Raw genomic sequence first — 16,554 nt, 5'->3', positions numbered from 1 at the left:
GTATGCTGAGTAAAATTAAATAAAAGGAAGTAAATACTCTCGTCAAGCCATATTTTATACCCAGTAGAAGATAAACAACACATCAGATGATGACACGTTTTACCATGTGATGGAAAAAATGAGTTGATGGTGAATCTCATGGCAGCAACACGTCTGTAAAAACTAGTTCCAGAGTGATGTTCAGCATGGTGTAAAAAGTAGTTCCAGGGTTATATTCAGCACGGTGTAAAAAGTAGTTCCAGGGAGATGTTCGGCACGATGTAAAAAGCAGTTCCAGGGTGATGTTCGGCACGGTGTAAAAAGTAGTTCCAGGGTGATGTTCAGCACGGTGTAAAAAGTAGTTCCAGGGTGATGTTCAGCATGGTGTAAAAAGTAGTTCCAGGGTGACGTTCAGCATGGTGTAAAAAGTAGTTCCAGGGTGATGTTCAGCATGGTGTAAAAAGTAGTTCCAGGGTTATATTCAACACGGTGTAAAAAGTAGTTCCAGGGTGATGTTCAGCATGATGTAAAAAGTAGTTCCAGGATGATGTTCAGCACGGTGTAAAAAGTAGTTCCAGGGTGATGTTCAGCTTGGTGTAAAAAGTAGTTCCATGGTGATGTTCAGCACGGTGTAAAAAGTAGTTCCAGGGTGATGTTCAGCACGGTGTAAAAAGTAGTTCCAGGGTGATGTTCAGCATGGTGTAAAAAGTAGTTCCAGGGTGATGTTCAGCATGATGTAAAAAGTAGTTCCAGTGTGATGTTCAGCACGGTGTAAAAAGTAGTTCCAGGGTGGTGTTCAGCACGGTGTAAAAAGTAGTTCCAGGGTGGTGTTCAGCATGGTGTAGCATCTTTTCTTCTTCTAACATGTCTGGAAACGTCTGGGAAGTGAGGAGACCAGTTGCTGGAGTTTTAGGAGAGGAATGTTGTCCCATTCTGGTCTGATCCAGGATTCTAGCTGCTCTACAGTCCTGGATCTTGGTTGCTGGATTTCTGCTTCCATGGTGCTCCAGATGTTGTGTATTGGTGAAAGGTCTGGACTGCAGGCAGGCCAGTTCAGCAGCCGGACTCTTCTCCTGTGAAGCCATGCTGCTGTGATGGATGCAGGATGTGGTTCAGCATCATCTTGCTGAAATCTGCAAGGTCTTCCCTGAAAGAGACGTTGTCTGGATGGGAGCAGATGTTGCTCTAAAACCTCCATGTACTTTTCAGCATTGATGGAGCTTCACAGATGTGGAAGCTGCCCACGCCATAGGCACTAATGCAGCCCCATCCCATCAGAGATGCAGCTTTTCACCTGTCCACTGATAACAAGCTGGATGCTCCCTCTCCTCTTTAGTCTGCAGGACACGCCGTCCATGCTTTCCACAAACTAGTTCACATCTTCATCCAGGTTTCCACTTTGCCTCAGACCATTTTAAATGAGCTTTGGTCCAGAGAAGATGGAAGCAGCTGGTTCTGGATCCTGTTCACATCTGGCTTCTTCTCTGCATGATGGAGCTTTAACCTGCATTAGTGGGTTTCAGGGTGAACTGTGTTTACAGACAGTGGTTTCTGGAAGTCTTCCTGAGTCCATGCAGTGGTTTCCAGTTGACCAGTGCTTCTCAATCCTGGTCCTCAGGTACCACTGCCTTGCATGTTTTAGATGTTTTTGTACACCGACCCACGTGATTTGGATTAATGGCCGTCCTCATCAAGTTCTTTGCAAGCCTGTTACTGAGCCATTCATTTCAGCCAGGTGTGTTAAAGTGCAGAAACATCTAAAACATGCAGGGCAGTAGTACCTGAGGACCAGGACTGAGAAACACTGCAGCAGAAAAGCATGTCTGTGTTTAATGCAGTGCTGCCTGGGGGCGTGAAGATCACCGGCATCCAATTATGAAGCCTTGTCCCATGCATACAGAGATTCCTCCTGACCCTTTTGATGATTTTATATTATTTGTTTGTGTGTGGGGGGTTCTTTTTTATATCAACTGTGTGCTTCTCCATGACCTCTTTTAAAAAGCAGCTAAAAACATATCTTTTTTTTAAACTTGCTTTTACTTAGTTTTATTTGTTTTTATTCTCTCTGTATTATTGTTATTTGGTGTTTTATCTTGTTGTTAAGCACTTTGTGATTTTATCTTGAAAGGTGCTATATAAATAAACATTTACTTACTTACTTACTTACTTCTGCTTACTGCATCTGTACTGTTGCAACAAACCAATTTCCCCACTGAGGGACTAATAAATGTTTTCTTATTCTTATTATTCATATACACTGTAGATGGTGGGATCCTCAAAGTCTTAATTGCATAATGAAGAACATTTTTCTGAAATTGTTGTACAACTTTTAGACCTAGTTTTGTCTTAGATTGGTGAATCTCCATCTTTACATCTGAGACTCTGCCTCTCTGAAATGCTCCTGTTATACTCAGTCATGTTACTAACCTGTTGCTGTTTAACCTGATTAGTTGTCAGATGCTCCTCCAGTTGTTTCTGATTGGAGCAAATTACATTTCCAGCATTTTGTTGCCTCTTTTCCAACTTTTTACAGGCGTGTTGCTGCCATCAGATTTAAAAAGAGGATAATATTTCCATGAAGTAGTAAAATGTCCGTTTCAGCATCTAATATGTTGTTTACGTGTTGGGAATGAAATGACTGCGTTCTGTTTTAATTTTTACAGCATCCCAACCTTTAGGGAATTGAGATTGTACGATAATATCAGTTATGTTATATACTGAATTTTATACACTGAGGATGTTCCACCACAGCTTGTGAATAAGGACTACCGGAAAGCTCAGTTCCTATAGGAAATTCCAGTGACAAATAATTGGGAGTTTGAAGTCCCCAACATGCCAACCAGCCATGTGACTGTGACAACAAGCAACCAACATCTCAGCAGACAACACAACCAGCAGGATGGACTTCAGCGGCACCTGGAAAGTTTATTCTGAGGAGAACCTTAATGAGTTTCTCAAAGCTGTTGGTGAGAAAAATATTGCATTTGTACATGTGTGTAAGCATCATATGTATATATGTAAAGTTTCAATACACCTTAAAGGTGTGCCTGAGATGGTTGCCAGAATGCGTCAGGGTGTCAAGCCGGTGATAGTGATCAAACAAAACGGCAAAGACTTCACCTACACAATGAAGACTCCAGTCTTCACCAGAGAGAACACCTTTACAATTGGGAAGGAGTCGGAAATTCTTTCTGCGGATGGCAGGAAAATAAAGGTAATTCAAAATCCTCAAACTCTTCATAACCACTGCTAAAATTAGTTCTAAAATGTCTACTCAGAAATTTGAGAGGGCAATAGTCCTTTGGAAGATTTGAAATATAGTGTAATATAAATGGTTGGCACAGAGGACAATTGTAAGATAATAAAGTATACATCTGTTCATAAAAATATGTTTTTGGTGCAAATATTGGCTCAGTTTGTGCATTTAAGAATTATTCTACTATAAACAAATTTTTGTTTTGGACCAGTGCATTGTCAGAGAACAGAATGGGAAGTTGGTTTTTGAGACAGACAAGTTCATTTCTATCAAAGAAATACAAGGGGAGGAACTGGTTGAGGTGAAAAACTTTCATTTTTTCATTGGAAAATTAAAGGAACCATTGCATTAGCTTGAATCTAACATATTTTATCCTAAGCTTCCTGTGTTCTTTGTTTTTTTTTCCCCCCCAGACTTCCACAGCTGGTTCTGTATCCTTCATCAGCAGAAGCAAACGAGCCTGTTAGGCACCTGAGAGCTCTTCGATCTCTGTCAATCTTTTAAAAATTAAAATTATTAACTGTTGTGGCTTGATGAGAAATCATGTTAAACTAACAACAAAAAAATAAGCCATCAAATAAAATAAGCATGTGTTTCGTCACTCAATAGTTGAGATATTAAAATGCGGTTTCAACACGAGGGGGCGCTGTGGAGTCTTTTTTTTTTTTTTTTTGTACGTGTAAGCTAAGAAGGACGCTAAGTGCGCTTGCGCAGCATATTTTCCCTCTGCAAATTTCGTTTCGAGACAATTTTTTCTTCTGCTGGTTGTGTGTAACTGTATGGCCAGATACATGAGGCCTCCAAACTCGTCTTTGTTTGTAAGGAACATCTCCGATGAGTCCAGGTAGGTGTATTTTAATCCGTAGTTAATTAAAAACAGCCATGTTGGCGGCAGCCATTTGAGTTAGCTTAGCGGCTAACTTTAGCATGCTCGGAGGAAGCCGCGTGTGTTGAGTATTTATCGGCACATCCATGTTTCATTCCATGAAACAAAGCACATTTGTATCTGCATTGTACTTTTTATAGTCTATAAAAGTCGCTATGAGATATTTTTATAGTTTCTGTTGCTTTCGTCACGCTCTCACATTTGTAACGTGGCTAACAAGCTAACGCAGGCTCATGAGCAATGTTTACGTTTACGGTTGTTTACCAGACATTGGTCTGAAATATGTAAAATCTCGAGTTAACTTTGAACGAATGGAGCTTAACAAACTCAAATAAGGTTTCAGGTAATAACGTACAATACTAAAACTTAAAATATTATAAATTAATAAAATATTGAATGTTAAAGTTCGTTACAACGTGTCACGGCAGTTGAGACCTTTCTCTTTGTTTAATAAATAAAAGGCATACAAATCTACAGCATCACATTTAGACAAGTACTGAGTAAACTATCACATTGAGGATATGAAACAGGACATCACAATTAAAAAATAAAAAAAATAAAAAACAAATGGACAATGTAATTACCTAATTTAAGCTGAAAATAAGCAATACTATCATAGTACGTCAAAAAAAAAATTAACTTACTTTTCCCCACATCTATGCCTTAAGCCAGTTGTACACAGTACTGCTAGATTTTCTTTATAATTTCAGCTAAGAGCTAAGGATTGCTCAACATAAAAGTGGATTCACAAAACACCCAAAGCCTGGCCCTGCTCATACTAATAAAACATTTAAGGCTTTTGCTTTACATAGATCTTATACTTTTTTTGTCCTGGTGCTGTAATTTTGTAGTCTACAGTAAGATAAACAGCAAATACAAAACTTACCTTTTTAAAGAAATTTTATTTAATTTTTTAAATTTCTCACTGACGTTGTTGAATGTCGATGCTGGTGTTACACATGTTTTTATTCCTTCATGGTGACACTAAAAGCTCCAGAGAATTTAATTTGTTGAAAAATGTTCTGCTTGTGCATGTTGACATTGATGTGTTTTGAATTAATTACTGATCAATTGACGAAGTGTCTCTTTTAAAGGGGCAGTTCACCTAAGTCTAAGTGGCAAAGTGTGAGGGCTTGCCTCTCCCAGAAGATTTTTTTTATTCCAAAATTTTCTGATCATTTCAAACAAGACTTACACGTTACTCAATGTCTCTAATTTTGACAGAATACCATACTTTATTTCTAATGTGCCTCTGCTACTGCTAAATTAACAGATGGTGACATAAAAGTGAGACTTAAGTTGACTAATGATCTCCATTTGTAAAATAGGACCTTCATTTTAACACTGCAGCAACCAAAATAGCTGCTCACACTCTGCAACTCAATTCACCCTTTTAAAAACATAGCTGGTCTGTTTTTTTTATTGCGTTTCTTGTGGTAGGCACTACTAGATTGCACACAAGGTACGAGATAAAATGATTTGTTTTGGGTTGAACTGTCCCTTTACATGGAAGCTGTTGTTTATAGTAGACGATGCAGGTAGATTTATCCATGATGGTCAGTGGAGTCACACTTGTATTTACGGTGTTCAGGCCTGAGGATTTGCGGCGTGAGTTTGGCCGCTATGGGCCGGTAGTAGATGTCTACATCCCACTTGACTTCTATACACGTCAACCAAGAGGATTTGCATACATTCAATATCCTTTCCCAATGAGTTTAAGCTGTTTGTGCTGTTGCTAACAAGTCACTTCAGTTTCCTTTCAGGAGAAGATGTGCTTTTTGTGATTGTTCATTTGTTTGGTTCTCTCTCTCTTTCTCTATTTTTTCTTAAACATAACTTGATTGAATATCTAACATACATATTTCTCTGTTATTGCTTCAGAAAATGTAAAAGCATCCAGTTGTGGAACCGGCCACACAGAGTAACAAAGACCCGTGTAGAGTAGCTGTAAAGACAAAGTGACACACAGACCTGCAGGATCAGAGGGAGGGAAAAAGGTTGAAAAGAGAAAGTAAAGCATGAAGAGGAAAAGGGAGCCGAGACAAAGCTTGGAAATGGCGGCAAAGAATGGGGAAAAGAAAAGAGGTTTAAGAGGAAAAGGCAAGCAGGAAACCCAAGTCTCTCTGGGAGTCGATTAAAGAGTGTAAAGGTCAAGATGAAGTTCAAAGTCAAGCATGGGCAAAGGTAAACAAGTCTGAATAATTTTGTATCCTCCCTAAGACAAGTCCACAAATTTGACATGACACCAAAATCAGCTTTCCCTGTGACCTTAATTACATTTTAATTTGGTCGAAACAATCTACTCAGTATTAATGTTTAATTTGTTCATGTATTTGTCCTGATCCCTCAAATGACTAGTTTGAAAAGTTTGCTTCATCTTTTATCTGAACAAAACTCAACTCAGCGTGTGTTTGTGTTGTTTATCTCATGTGTTTTACCATAATAGCCAGGCCTCACAAATTAAAGAAATTATTGAGTGCCCTGCATCATCGTTGGCAAAGAACAGTTAAACTGATAGTGTTGTGGGTGTGTGAAACTTCTTCTTAATATGTGTGGCCTTACCAAAAATGAGAACAAACAACCCTTAACCACTCAGTATATTTGAGGATGTGCGCGATGCAGAAGATGCTCTTCACAGCTTGGATAGGAAGTGGGTTTGTGGTCGGCAGATTGAGATCCAGTTCGCTCAGGGTGACAGAAAGAGTAAGTCTTTATTTTTTTCTATCATCAAATGTGTTTAGGGGATTTCCATTTTTTTTTGTGTGTGTGTGTGATCTCCTTCTCATCACGCTTCCTCTACACCAGCACCCAATCAGATGAAAGCAAAGGAGAGGCGTTCTCCAGGCCGATCCTCTCGATACGACGACTACGATCGGGACCGACGCAGGCGCTCGCGGAGCCGCAGCTACGACAGATACAGATCACGCAGCCCGTCTTACGACCGCCGTCGCAGACGGTCGGAGAGTCCTCGAGAGTGAGTTTCCACCGTGGCTCATTTAATTTTCATTTAACCTTTATTTCACCGGGGAGTTCCCGTTGAGATCACAGGATCGCTTTTTTAGGAAAAACCCCAGCTTAGACTCTGACGAGGTTATTGGGATCTTTTGAAGGAGAAAAGGGAAAACTACTTTTTGATTTCTTTTATTAGGCCTCGTGGACGGATGTATGCAAGAGGAAGAAGCAGGAGCCGTGAGGAAGACAGGTAAAACTTCCTACTTTACTGCTTAATAGAAATATGGACTCTTGGTGTTACCAGGTTACTCCATGGATGTACTGATGTGACGGGTTTACCTGAACCGGGCTTTGTTGGACCATAGCTCCACTTTTGATGTCGGTATATTCGTTGGGGGTCTTTCGTGTTAGTCTACAGTCGTGTAATGTGGGTTCCCTCAGAGTTCTGTTACGGCCTGATTCTGGTCTTGTAGAAACTCCAACAAGGAGAGCAGAAAAGAAAACGACTGGGTGTCTAAGAATAAGTTCATTTTAGACTCATGTTGTTCTATTTATTGAGTGAAGGTTTTATTGTATTTCTGAGCAGCTGGTTTCACAGTATTTCCTTGTGGATTAATAAAATTGATCTTTGTTCTCACACCGGAAACCCCGGTGGTTTGTGGGTTGAAATCACAGGTTTGATCGAGATACGATGTTTTCATCCATAGTTATCAACAGTTAGGATTCCATATTTATTGTTCTGCCACGAAACGATTTGACTGGATTCCTGATTTATGTGGCGATATTTAACACAATCACTTCCATTCATATCAAATAACAAAAAAACTAAAATAAGTTTATTTTCCTCTTAACCTCAGACATTTATTGTAAAACAATCTATTCTTTCAACCAAAATACTGAACCAACATATTTTTTAACCTTATACACCTTTTTAAAAAATCCGTAAATGTGTGGATAAAACATCAAGCAATTAAAAAATTAAGATAAATTTTTATTTATTTATTTAATCTTTTTTTTAAACAGCATCAGTCCTAATCATAACTATCAAATATTATTTAACTTTTTATATTTTTAGCCTTTAAATTGCCATGTGTCTCTGAATGGAGTTTAAAGCTGCAGAACCGGCTTTGTTTGGTGCTAGAGCACCTTAAGACACACAGAAGAAGATGGTACCTAATAGAGCTGGGCTAAAAAAAATCTCCTAACCAAGTTGAATCTATTCAGATTTGATCTCTTGGTGACTACATGACGCTGTATACAAGGTTGAAAGGTTGCTTGCATTGCTTCCTTCCAGAATCGGCTTTTCTTTCCGAGATGATGCCACATCCAGACTTTTAAAGTTGCACTCGTAATAAGTTTGTTTCTGGACACCCAACCATAAAATTCTAAATGTAAGGTGTGATGATGTCAGCAAGACTTGATCTGAGCCAGGAGAGTCTCCTCACATCCAGTTTTAATAGGCCTGAGGACTACCGGGGGGGTTTAACAGAAGTGCATGTAGATGTGTCGGATCAGTTTTTTACAGTAATCTGATTACTCCCAGATAACTATTTTTGATGGTCATGTAAATGGGCTCAGTGTTTTTATAAAAAATGATCTGAGAATGTCTTTAATATTCAAGAATTGTTACATAAATATCTGTAAAAGAGCCTATCCAATCAGGCTGTTGTGAATTGAGTTGACTCAGGAAATTAGCCCTAGTACACATGTACCAGTGTTAAAGTAGTTACCTGTAGTGCAGCCATCGCTGCACCTGGGACTCTGGATCCACTCACAGATGAACGTGCGTTTGTTTGGAACTATTTTGGCCACTATTGACCACCGTCCATTCACAACTGTGCTTTGCCTTTGAAGTCCTTGCCATGCCACATTTTACATTTTTACTAGATGTAAAACTTACACACTTTACTCCTTTTTAAAGTCATATTAAAGGGTTGGGTTGCATGTTTGGAAAGTTTTTTACAGCATCAACTTGTTTGCATCGTGCAGACTTCACCAGTTAGCACCTTTAGCAAGACTCATTGTTTTTGCAGGTACATTCCAGGTTTTCTTATTTTGCAACCTGGTTAAAGGAAAAATAGCAGGTTAATAAGCTTTGCTTGTAAATGATGGCTGACTTCTTCTACACGTTGTTGGAGTCTACAATGAACATATTTGTTTGCCTCTGTCTTCAGATACAAACAGCGGCCTCGGAGAGAGTCCAGAGAACGATCCAGATCTGCGTCTCCGCGGGAGAACATCAACCCGCCTTCAGCCTCCCATTACACCGAGGAGGAAGTGAGGCGGATGCATTCACCCTCGCGCTCCAGATCCAGGTCTGCATCGAGGTCGCGCTCCCGTTCTCGGTCCCGGTCCTGGGCCGGACGCAAGTCCGGGGGACGCTAAGCCGGATCGGCCTCCCTTCTCCTCCCCCCTCCCAACCTGGTTGTTAAGAAAAGATGCTTGCTCTACATGAATGTGATGCCCACTGAACCATGTAAGAAGCTCTGTTTTTAGAAGAGCGCAGTTTGGTTTCTTTTTATCATTAATACGTCCTGAAAAGAAAATTAAAGGCTGGTTTCTTTGTTCAGTGGTACCCAGTCAGGATTTTTTTGTTTGTTTAAGAACAGTTGCTGATCTTTTTTTTTTCACCCTGCTAAACAGATTTTTGCTATTTAAAAAAAAAAACTTCAGTATTTTAAAAAAAATACCAGGTCTGTTAATGAATCAAAGTGTTTTTTTGTGTTTTACCACATTTACAAGAAATCTACTTTGAGTTTTACTGCTAACCACCTTCCACACGCCTGTTTTTTATTAACCAAAAGAAGCAGCGTTGTCAGTTTCTGTAAAGTTTGGAAGCTAAATGTGCAGAAATGATGCTGTTGGTCCTTAAAAGTGTTAAACTGTCACATCTGTACATTTAGTTTTTTTTGTGTGAGGTTTTCTGTAAGTAGATTTTTTTGTTTTGTTTTTTTGCAAATGGCATTTTACTACTTTTTTTTTTTTGTTTGTTTCTGTCCAAATATCAGTTTTAAGAAGAGAAACAGAAGTTTCTCGTCCGTTTACTCGACTGTTGACTTGTTGCATGTTTTATCCTCCTGATCCATTATCTTTAGTAGGAAGGTTATTTTGAGTAATAAATTGATAACGTTCATTAAAAGAGAACGGCTCATGGCTTCCCTTTGTTAAGTCTGTGTGTTGAGGTGGAGGCAGCTGAAGCTGAACGTGTTGACAGGGCTTCCTGCTTGTGGGTGGGTTGGATCTGAGGGGAGCTGAACTGGCAGTGTGCATGGAAACAGGCCAACCCCGTCTGTCGGGGGCTGCCAGCTTTATTGATTTCCTGTTAATGGAACAGGGAGGAACTAGCAAAATTAAAATTGCAGCAAGAAGCAGCCAGGTGTGAAATCGGACGTACCCCATTGATCGGAGTACTGCAAACACATCAAACATGGACATGGAAGCTTATCACCCTGTGTAATGAGATAAATAACAGGCCTGGCCACAGAGTGGATGGAGAGCAAACCATGCCGTCTGTGTAGTAAAATAGCTCAACAGCAGTTCCTGCTTCTAGACCACCAGGTCCATCTGTACTCTGGGGTTTAGAGGTTTCTGCTTTACATCCTAACTCCTAGAACTGCAGCTGGACTTTTACCTGACAACCTCAGAACAGACGACTAACATGAAGGTCTTCACTTAAAATTTGTCATTGCATTTCAGAAAACTGGACTAATGAATTTGGGCATCCATCGTTTCTTCATAACTCAAAAAGTTGCCACATTTAGCTGTTTTTATGTCTGAATTAACCTAAAATGCACAATAACTTTTACAGGTAAACTTAATTTGACCTCTAAACTTTTAAAATTTCCAACTTTTCAATGTTTAAGTACTTATTGCACAACATGCTGTTCACAAAAAAAACCTAAAAGTTTCTGAATCATTTATAGACGAGGAAATGTTGTGGTTCGATGACATCTGTGGCATTTAAACCGTCCTCTTCATCATACTGTTTGACATCATCAGACCAAGATGACAGGTTATTGAGACATTGACATTTTGATGTTGACGTTTATCCACCGCTGTGGATTTTGTTTTGATTAATAGTTTGTGATGAAGGAATTAAACAATTCCACTAAATTCCTGATATAATAACCTGAAAGTTGGATATTCACAACTTTTTGCGAGTACTGTAAGTTGTAAATCCATAAAAATCATCTTCATTAGTTGTGATTTTAGGTGGGTTAATATGATTAACTTGGCCCATGTGCATCCAGGACTATCTGACTATCTTATATTATCTCCCTTTAAACACAGAGTCACATTTCAGCTCAGTGAAATGAAAACAGAAGGTGAACCATTATTTCATTTATTATCTTCTCAAAGTAAGTAAGATTTTGTTTTATGTTGGAGGAAATGTTCAATCCTATCTACTAATTTGTGTTATTAACCTTTTCTTTCTCACACATCAAGAACTGTGTGCACTGAATCCTAGAAACAGGCCTGCTTTACATCAAAAAGCCTGTCCTGGTTCCAGGAGGCCTTACCTCTTCAGTCTGGGTTGTTTTTCTGCTACAAGAAAAAATACCTCATGAGCTTTAAATCACTGATTTTCCATCGAACATAATGACTTACTTGAACCCAAACCTAAGTGATGACATCCAGCTTTGAGGTTTTTTGTTTGTTTGTTTGTTTGTTTGGTTGGAAACCAGCATTAAAAACCAAACAGGTCAGCTGCAGTGCACCCGGTCTCTCTTCAGAGGAGCAAACAAGTTCAGGGGCTTCTGGGTTCAAACCTCCAACAGGCAAACTGAATACTTTGCAGCACATTTCACACCCAATAATGTTCAGGAACTGGCAGGCATGCAAACTGCTGCGAGGTAAATGGCAGCAGAGCATGACCACCGCATCGATTGTTTGGGTCTTTCATCGCCTAAAAGTCATCAACAAGCAGAGCTGATGGGGATCGTTAGTTTTTGTCCAGTCTCTAACCGACAGCGGGTGTGAGCTATCTGAGGATAAAAGATGTGCTTGTAGGACTGCAGGCAGCAGCATCAGCAGCAGCGTTATTGCCTCATATCGAAGATGAACGGTGAGTTAATTTGTTTCTAACGCATGCATTAGCTCTCTGCAGAGGTCCGGTCCAGATAGAAAAGCTTCTTCAAAAAGATCTATTTTCCAGTTTTCAGTGACTTTAAATGATCGTTTCTATTTTACATGGCAGGTGATGTCTGATTTTTAGAGTTTGCATGAAGGTGTTTACAGTTATGCTCCTGAATCCTGCTTTACATAAACATTATTAATTCAATTTTCATGTGGAAGAAATTCATTATCAGATTTTTTTTAGGTCGTTTTATTTTATTTTCAGCAAACTGACAAAAGTCAAAGTTAATTACACAAAATAACCAAACAATAAACTGAACTGCTGAAAAGGAGCAGAAAGTAGAACAAACACATCTGCCCCTTGATCACAATCTAAAACTATTTGATTATATCAATGAACGATGAGTCATATATCAAACATACAGTAACACAGAAAATCCTCCACCAACCAGCCTGCTGGTGGTAAATCACAACAACTTTCCCTCTTTTTAAACCTGCTTTGCAGTTTGTTTAGTAGAGCTCTTTCATGAGCTTTGAACATGTTTTTTTTAAATACATTACACTACATCTTGAATTTTCAACTAATTTTACTGTGAAAAGAATTTTATGTTGGCTCCTTATAGTTTCCTACTAATGACTCTGTTGGTTTTCCTTTGTACTGTTTTCCCTGCACTTCCACAGACTTCCGTACCATAGGTGAGATAGGGAATGATCGGACTGTTATTCTACTTCCTTTAATTAAGGTTTGTTTCATAACCATTCATATAAATGTTATTAGTTAATTCATTTATATATAAAATCAAGAAGGTATTCAATTTTTTAGAGTTGGAGAAAGAGTACAGAAGTGGAGGGAAATTCAACATTATAACCATTTAATAGCTTATTTTTAGACTGCATATGAAAACAATCTGGTTTTTGTAGCTGTTCGTGTACCTTGAAGTGTTAAATATTTCCTCAGAAAGCTACCATGGAGCTGGGAATGATGTCCCTCCACCGACTGACCACCTGAAGTAGACAGAAAACCACTGACGTTTGTGTCGGACCATGCTAGCTGCTACTAGCAGTAGAAAGTGAAAACAAGGCCCTGTGCTCTATTTTGTAGAAATAAACACGACAGAAACATGTTCCCTGATAGAAACTGGACCAGACTGAATGGAACTGATTCAATGAATGAATGTTAATAATGCAGATGTTTTTGAATGAACAAAAATGTTAATAAATAGTTTATTATTGTAGTTGTCTGCATGTTTCCATGTTTTTATGTTGGATTTTGAGGTCAGGTTGATAATGTTTCTGATTTGGGAGTAAATTTGTTAAACAGGGAAACTGATAAAATAGTCAACATTTAGATTAGAATAGATTAGAGTAGAAGACACAGATCATTATTAAAATAATAAAAAATAACTGAAAAACACATTTTGTATATGCATTATAAATATTATATTATTAGTCACATCACTATCGCTGTTTTTTATTTGTATAAATATAAAGTTGTAAATGGACATGTTAGGAATATTTAAAAAAATGTTCAAATTCCAACCATATCATAAAAAATCCCATAGTTAATCTCATCTGAAGTTGTTTTTGTCCATTTTGGGGAAGTTTTGATGCAGATTATGGGGAACAGCTTTGGATTCACATTTTTCCTGGCAAAGATAAAATGATGTGACTCACCAGCTGTTTCTGGTGTAGTATCAAGGCCAGTCCCCCGTTGAGATCTGTTCCCATTATAGCTCCACCCCAGCTCCACTACGCCCAATAGGGTGCTTTCCTCCTGCTATAACCAACCAATTCTGACCCAGAAGTTTGAAAATTTCTGGATTTATTTATTAAGAGGTAACAAGTGGGCAGCATGGTTTTCAGAGATGTGTAAACCTGCCTTCCTTCTAAACACGGGAACATCTGACGGGGAATTTCCATCCACCAGGATGTTTCCCAGTGGTATAGCACACCAGTTATGATTCAGAGAGGTAAAATATTAGGATTTCTTAATTAAAAGGTAACAATTAAGCAAATAATTAGTAAAAAGACTGGGACATTATTATTATATTTTATTTTAATATGACGTGATTTAACAAGCAATCATTTTCACATAGAATCTGCATTCAAATTGAAAACTCGTAAACCATTACATTACTGTATTTGTTACTGTTAGTGACATAAGTTTGTTGAGAATGTAAAGACAAAGAAATCCTTTTTTTCCCAAGAACTACTTTCCCATGTGGACAAGCTGTAAGGGGAACAGATCTCTACAGGGAACTGGCCTCAACACAACACCGCTCTGACCTGGCAAACAGCTGATGCAACTAACTCGCATCTTCCTAGATTTGATATAATACCCCAGATATTCCTAGAGATCAAAATAATTCCTGAAGAAGAGCTCTCTTCGTCATCCTCCTGTTGTTCATTCCTCCTTTAAGTTTGTTTTCCATTAGCACAACTACTTCTTCTACTGAATTCCAACAAAAAAGCAACTTAGCAGACCAGTTTGTTCACTTCAAACCAGTTCATGGAAACGTCAGATTCACATTTCTTTTTTTTGTGGTTTTCAAAAGATTGCATCAAATTTGCTTCGATACTGGATGAAAATTCCACCACTTAGACTGTGCTTTTTTTTCCCAACAAAACAACATCACATGACTTTAAAACTCTTTGTGTCCTCATTCTTTACAGTATTGATATTATAAAGAAAAAGAAAACAAGATGGGAGACTGGAACTTCCTTGGAGGAATCTTGGAGGAGGTGCATATCCACTCCACCATAGTTGGCAAGATCTGGCTGACCATCCTCTTCATATTCCGGATGTTGGTGCTGGGCGTTGCTGCAGAGGACGTGTGGAACGACGAGCAGTCGGACTTCATCTGCAACACCGAGCAGCCCGGTTGCCGTAACGTCTGCTACGACCAAGCCTTTCCTATCTCCCTCATCCGCTACTGGGTCCTGCAGGTGATTTTCGTGTCCTCGCCCTCCCTCGTCTACATGGGCCACGCCATCTACCAGCTGCGTGCCCTGGAGAAGGAACGCCACTGCAAGAAAGTGGCTCTCCGCCGGGAGCTGGAGGGGGTGGATGCAGAGCTGGTGGAGGTGAAGAGGAGGATTGAAAAAGAGATGAGGCAGCTGGAGCAGGGGAAGCTCAACAAAGCGCCACTGAGGGGCTCCCTGCTGTGCACCTACGTGGCTCACATTGTTACCCGATCGGTGGTGGAGGTCAGCTTCATGATGGGCCAGTATGTCCTCTATGGACACCGCCTCAGCACTCTGTACAAGTGTGAAAGGGAGCCGTGTCCAAACATGGTGGACTGCTTTGTCTCCAGGCCAACAGAGAAAACCGTCTTCATGATGTTCATGCAAGCAATCGCCTGCATCTCGCTCTTTCTCAGCCTGCTGGAAATCATGCACCTGAGCTTCAAAAAGATCAAGAAGGGCATCCTGGACTACTACCCCCACCTGAAGGACGACCTGGATGACTATTATGTTAAGTCAAAAAAGAACTCGGTTGTGCATCAGGTTTGCATCGGTACTTCTGTGGGACGGAAGAGTACGATTCCCACAGCACCCAGTGGATACACATTACTACTAGAGAAGCAGGGCAACGGGCCTAACTACCCCCTCCTTAGTTCTTCCTCTGCCTTCGTCCCAATACAGGGTGACCCAGGTGTGAAGCCAGGAAGCCACAAAGACGTCAAACAGGGAGTGCCAAGTCCCACGGAGCAAAACAGCAACTCCAACAACACCAGCAGTGAGACACGTTCGCCTCCTGCAGACAAACAGGACGAACCAGAGGAGCCTGGAGACGACCTGGAGTGCAGGCCCTCTGAGTACCCCACCCTACCTGTAGCGGACACCTCCTCCTGCACCATACTGTCAGGCATTGCAAGGAAGTCCCGGAGGGTCAGTCCACCTTGGAACTGCTCCACAGTGGTGGAGGGAAACTGCTCGGACAGTGAAGATTCCTACCACGGGAACAGCAGCAAGAAGCTTCGCAGCAGTGGCGGCCCCAGAGCCAGGATGCTCTCCAAATCAGACCCAAAGAGGCCAAGCAGGCCGCAGAGCCCGGACTCTGCAGGGGAGCTGAGCTCAGTGTCTCGACACAGCCGGGAGAGCAACAGCCCCACCACCTCCTCTCCAAACCGCCGCGTGTCAGTGGCGAGCAGTGCCTGCAGCCGGCGAGCCCCGACCGACTTACAGATCTGAAGCAGACTGATAGACACTTTAACTGCACCTGAACTTTGTTCATAGACACCTAAACCGACACAAAAAACCTTTTGCTAAAGTTGCTGTTGAGATTATGGTCTTGACCTCAGAGAAGAGCCTTTTTAAAAAAAAATAATAAACAAGGGGCTCAAACCACAACAGTCACTGTTTTCATAAATCCAGGTCAGTTTCAGGAGTCCAGAACAAGCTC

The 16,554-nt window shown here is 40.2% G+C and overlaps 3 protein-coding genes across 4 annotated transcripts; all 3 read left to right on the top strand.

Annotated features, from left to right (window-relative positions):
- Positions 1–2,568: 2,568 nt before the first annotated feature.
- Positions 2,569–3,713, top strand: LOC121656938 (fatty acid-binding protein 10-A, liver basic-like). Of its 2 annotated transcripts, none has more exons than XM_042012182.1 (4): positions 2,569–2,945; positions 3,021–3,193; positions 3,447–3,536; positions 3,649–3,713. In XM_042012182.1, exons 1-4 carry the CDS (start codon positions 2,879–2,881, stop codon positions 3,700–3,702), a joined length of 384 nt encoding a protein of 127 aa, XP_041868116.1. In that variant the 5' UTR covers positions 2,569–2,878; the 3' UTR covers positions 3,703–3,713. The 2 variants fall into 2 exon arrangements, with proteins under 2 accessions (XP_041868116.1, XP_041868115.1); XM_042012181.1 differs by having other exon boundaries at positions 3,003–3,193.
- A 211-nt stretch (positions 3,714–3,924) lies between these two features.
- Positions 3,925–10,211, top strand: LOC121656937 (serine/arginine-rich splicing factor 10-like). The gene is made up of 6 exons (XM_042012180.1): positions 3,925–4,079; positions 5,713–5,817; positions 6,721–6,824; positions 6,927–7,095; positions 7,270–7,323; positions 9,248–10,211. Exons 1-6 carry the CDS (start codon positions 4,015–4,017, stop codon positions 9,456–9,458), a joined length of 708 nt encoding a protein of 235 aa, XP_041868114.1. The 5' UTR covers positions 3,925–4,014; the 3' UTR covers positions 9,459–10,211.
- A 4,641-nt stretch (positions 10,212–14,852) lies between these two features.
- Positions 14,853–16,343, top strand: LOC121656936 (gap junction alpha-9 protein-like). Its single transcript, XM_042012179.1, has one exon. The coding sequence runs from the start codon at positions 14,853–14,855 to the stop codon at positions 16,341–16,343; it is 1,491 nt and encodes a 496-aa protein (XP_041868113.1).
- Positions 16,344–16,554: the final 211 nt, after the last annotated feature.

Source organism: Melanotaenia boesemani, chromosome 17, assembly GCF_017639745.1.
Source record: "Melanotaenia boesemani isolate fMelBoe1 chromosome 17, fMelBoe1.pri, whole genome shotgun sequence".
Classification (NCBI taxonomy): domain Eukaryota; kingdom Metazoa; phylum Chordata; class Actinopteri; order Atheriniformes; family Melanotaeniidae; genus Melanotaenia; species Melanotaenia boesemani.
This window is presented reverse-complemented; position numbering and strand designations above follow the sequence as displayed.

Excerpts from the sequence above, each read along its gene's own strand:
- LOC121656937 (XM_042012180.1), top strand. The coding sequence starts at position 4,015 with ATGGCCAGATACATGAGGCCTCCAAACTCGTCTTTGTTTGTAAGGAAC. Across the intron at positions 4,080-5,712 it reads AACATCTCCGATGAGTCCAG|GCCTGAGGATTTGCGGCGTG; the intron begins GTAGGTGTATTT and ends TACGGTGTTCAG. Across the intron at positions 7,324-9,247 it reads AGGAGCCGTGAGGAAGACAG|ATACAAACAGCGGCCTCGGA; the intron begins GTAAAACTTCCT and ends CTCTGTCTTCAG.
- LOC121656938 (XM_042012181.1), top strand. The coding sequence starts at position 2,879 with ATGGACTTCAGCGGCACCTGGAAAGTTTATTCTGAGGAGAACCTTAAT. Across the intron at positions 3,194-3,446 it reads CGGATGGCAGGAAAATAAAG|TGCATTGTCAGAGAACAGAA; the intron begins GTAATTCAAAAT and ends GTTTTGGACCAG. Across the intron at positions 3,537-3,648 it reads AAGGGGAGGAACTGGTTGAG|ACTTCCACAGCTGGTTCTGT; the intron begins GTGAAAAACTTT and ends TTTCCCCCCCAG.
- LOC121656936 (XM_042012179.1), top strand. The coding sequence starts at position 14,853 with ATGGGAGACTGGAACTTCCTTGGAGGAATCTTGGAGGAGGTGCATATC.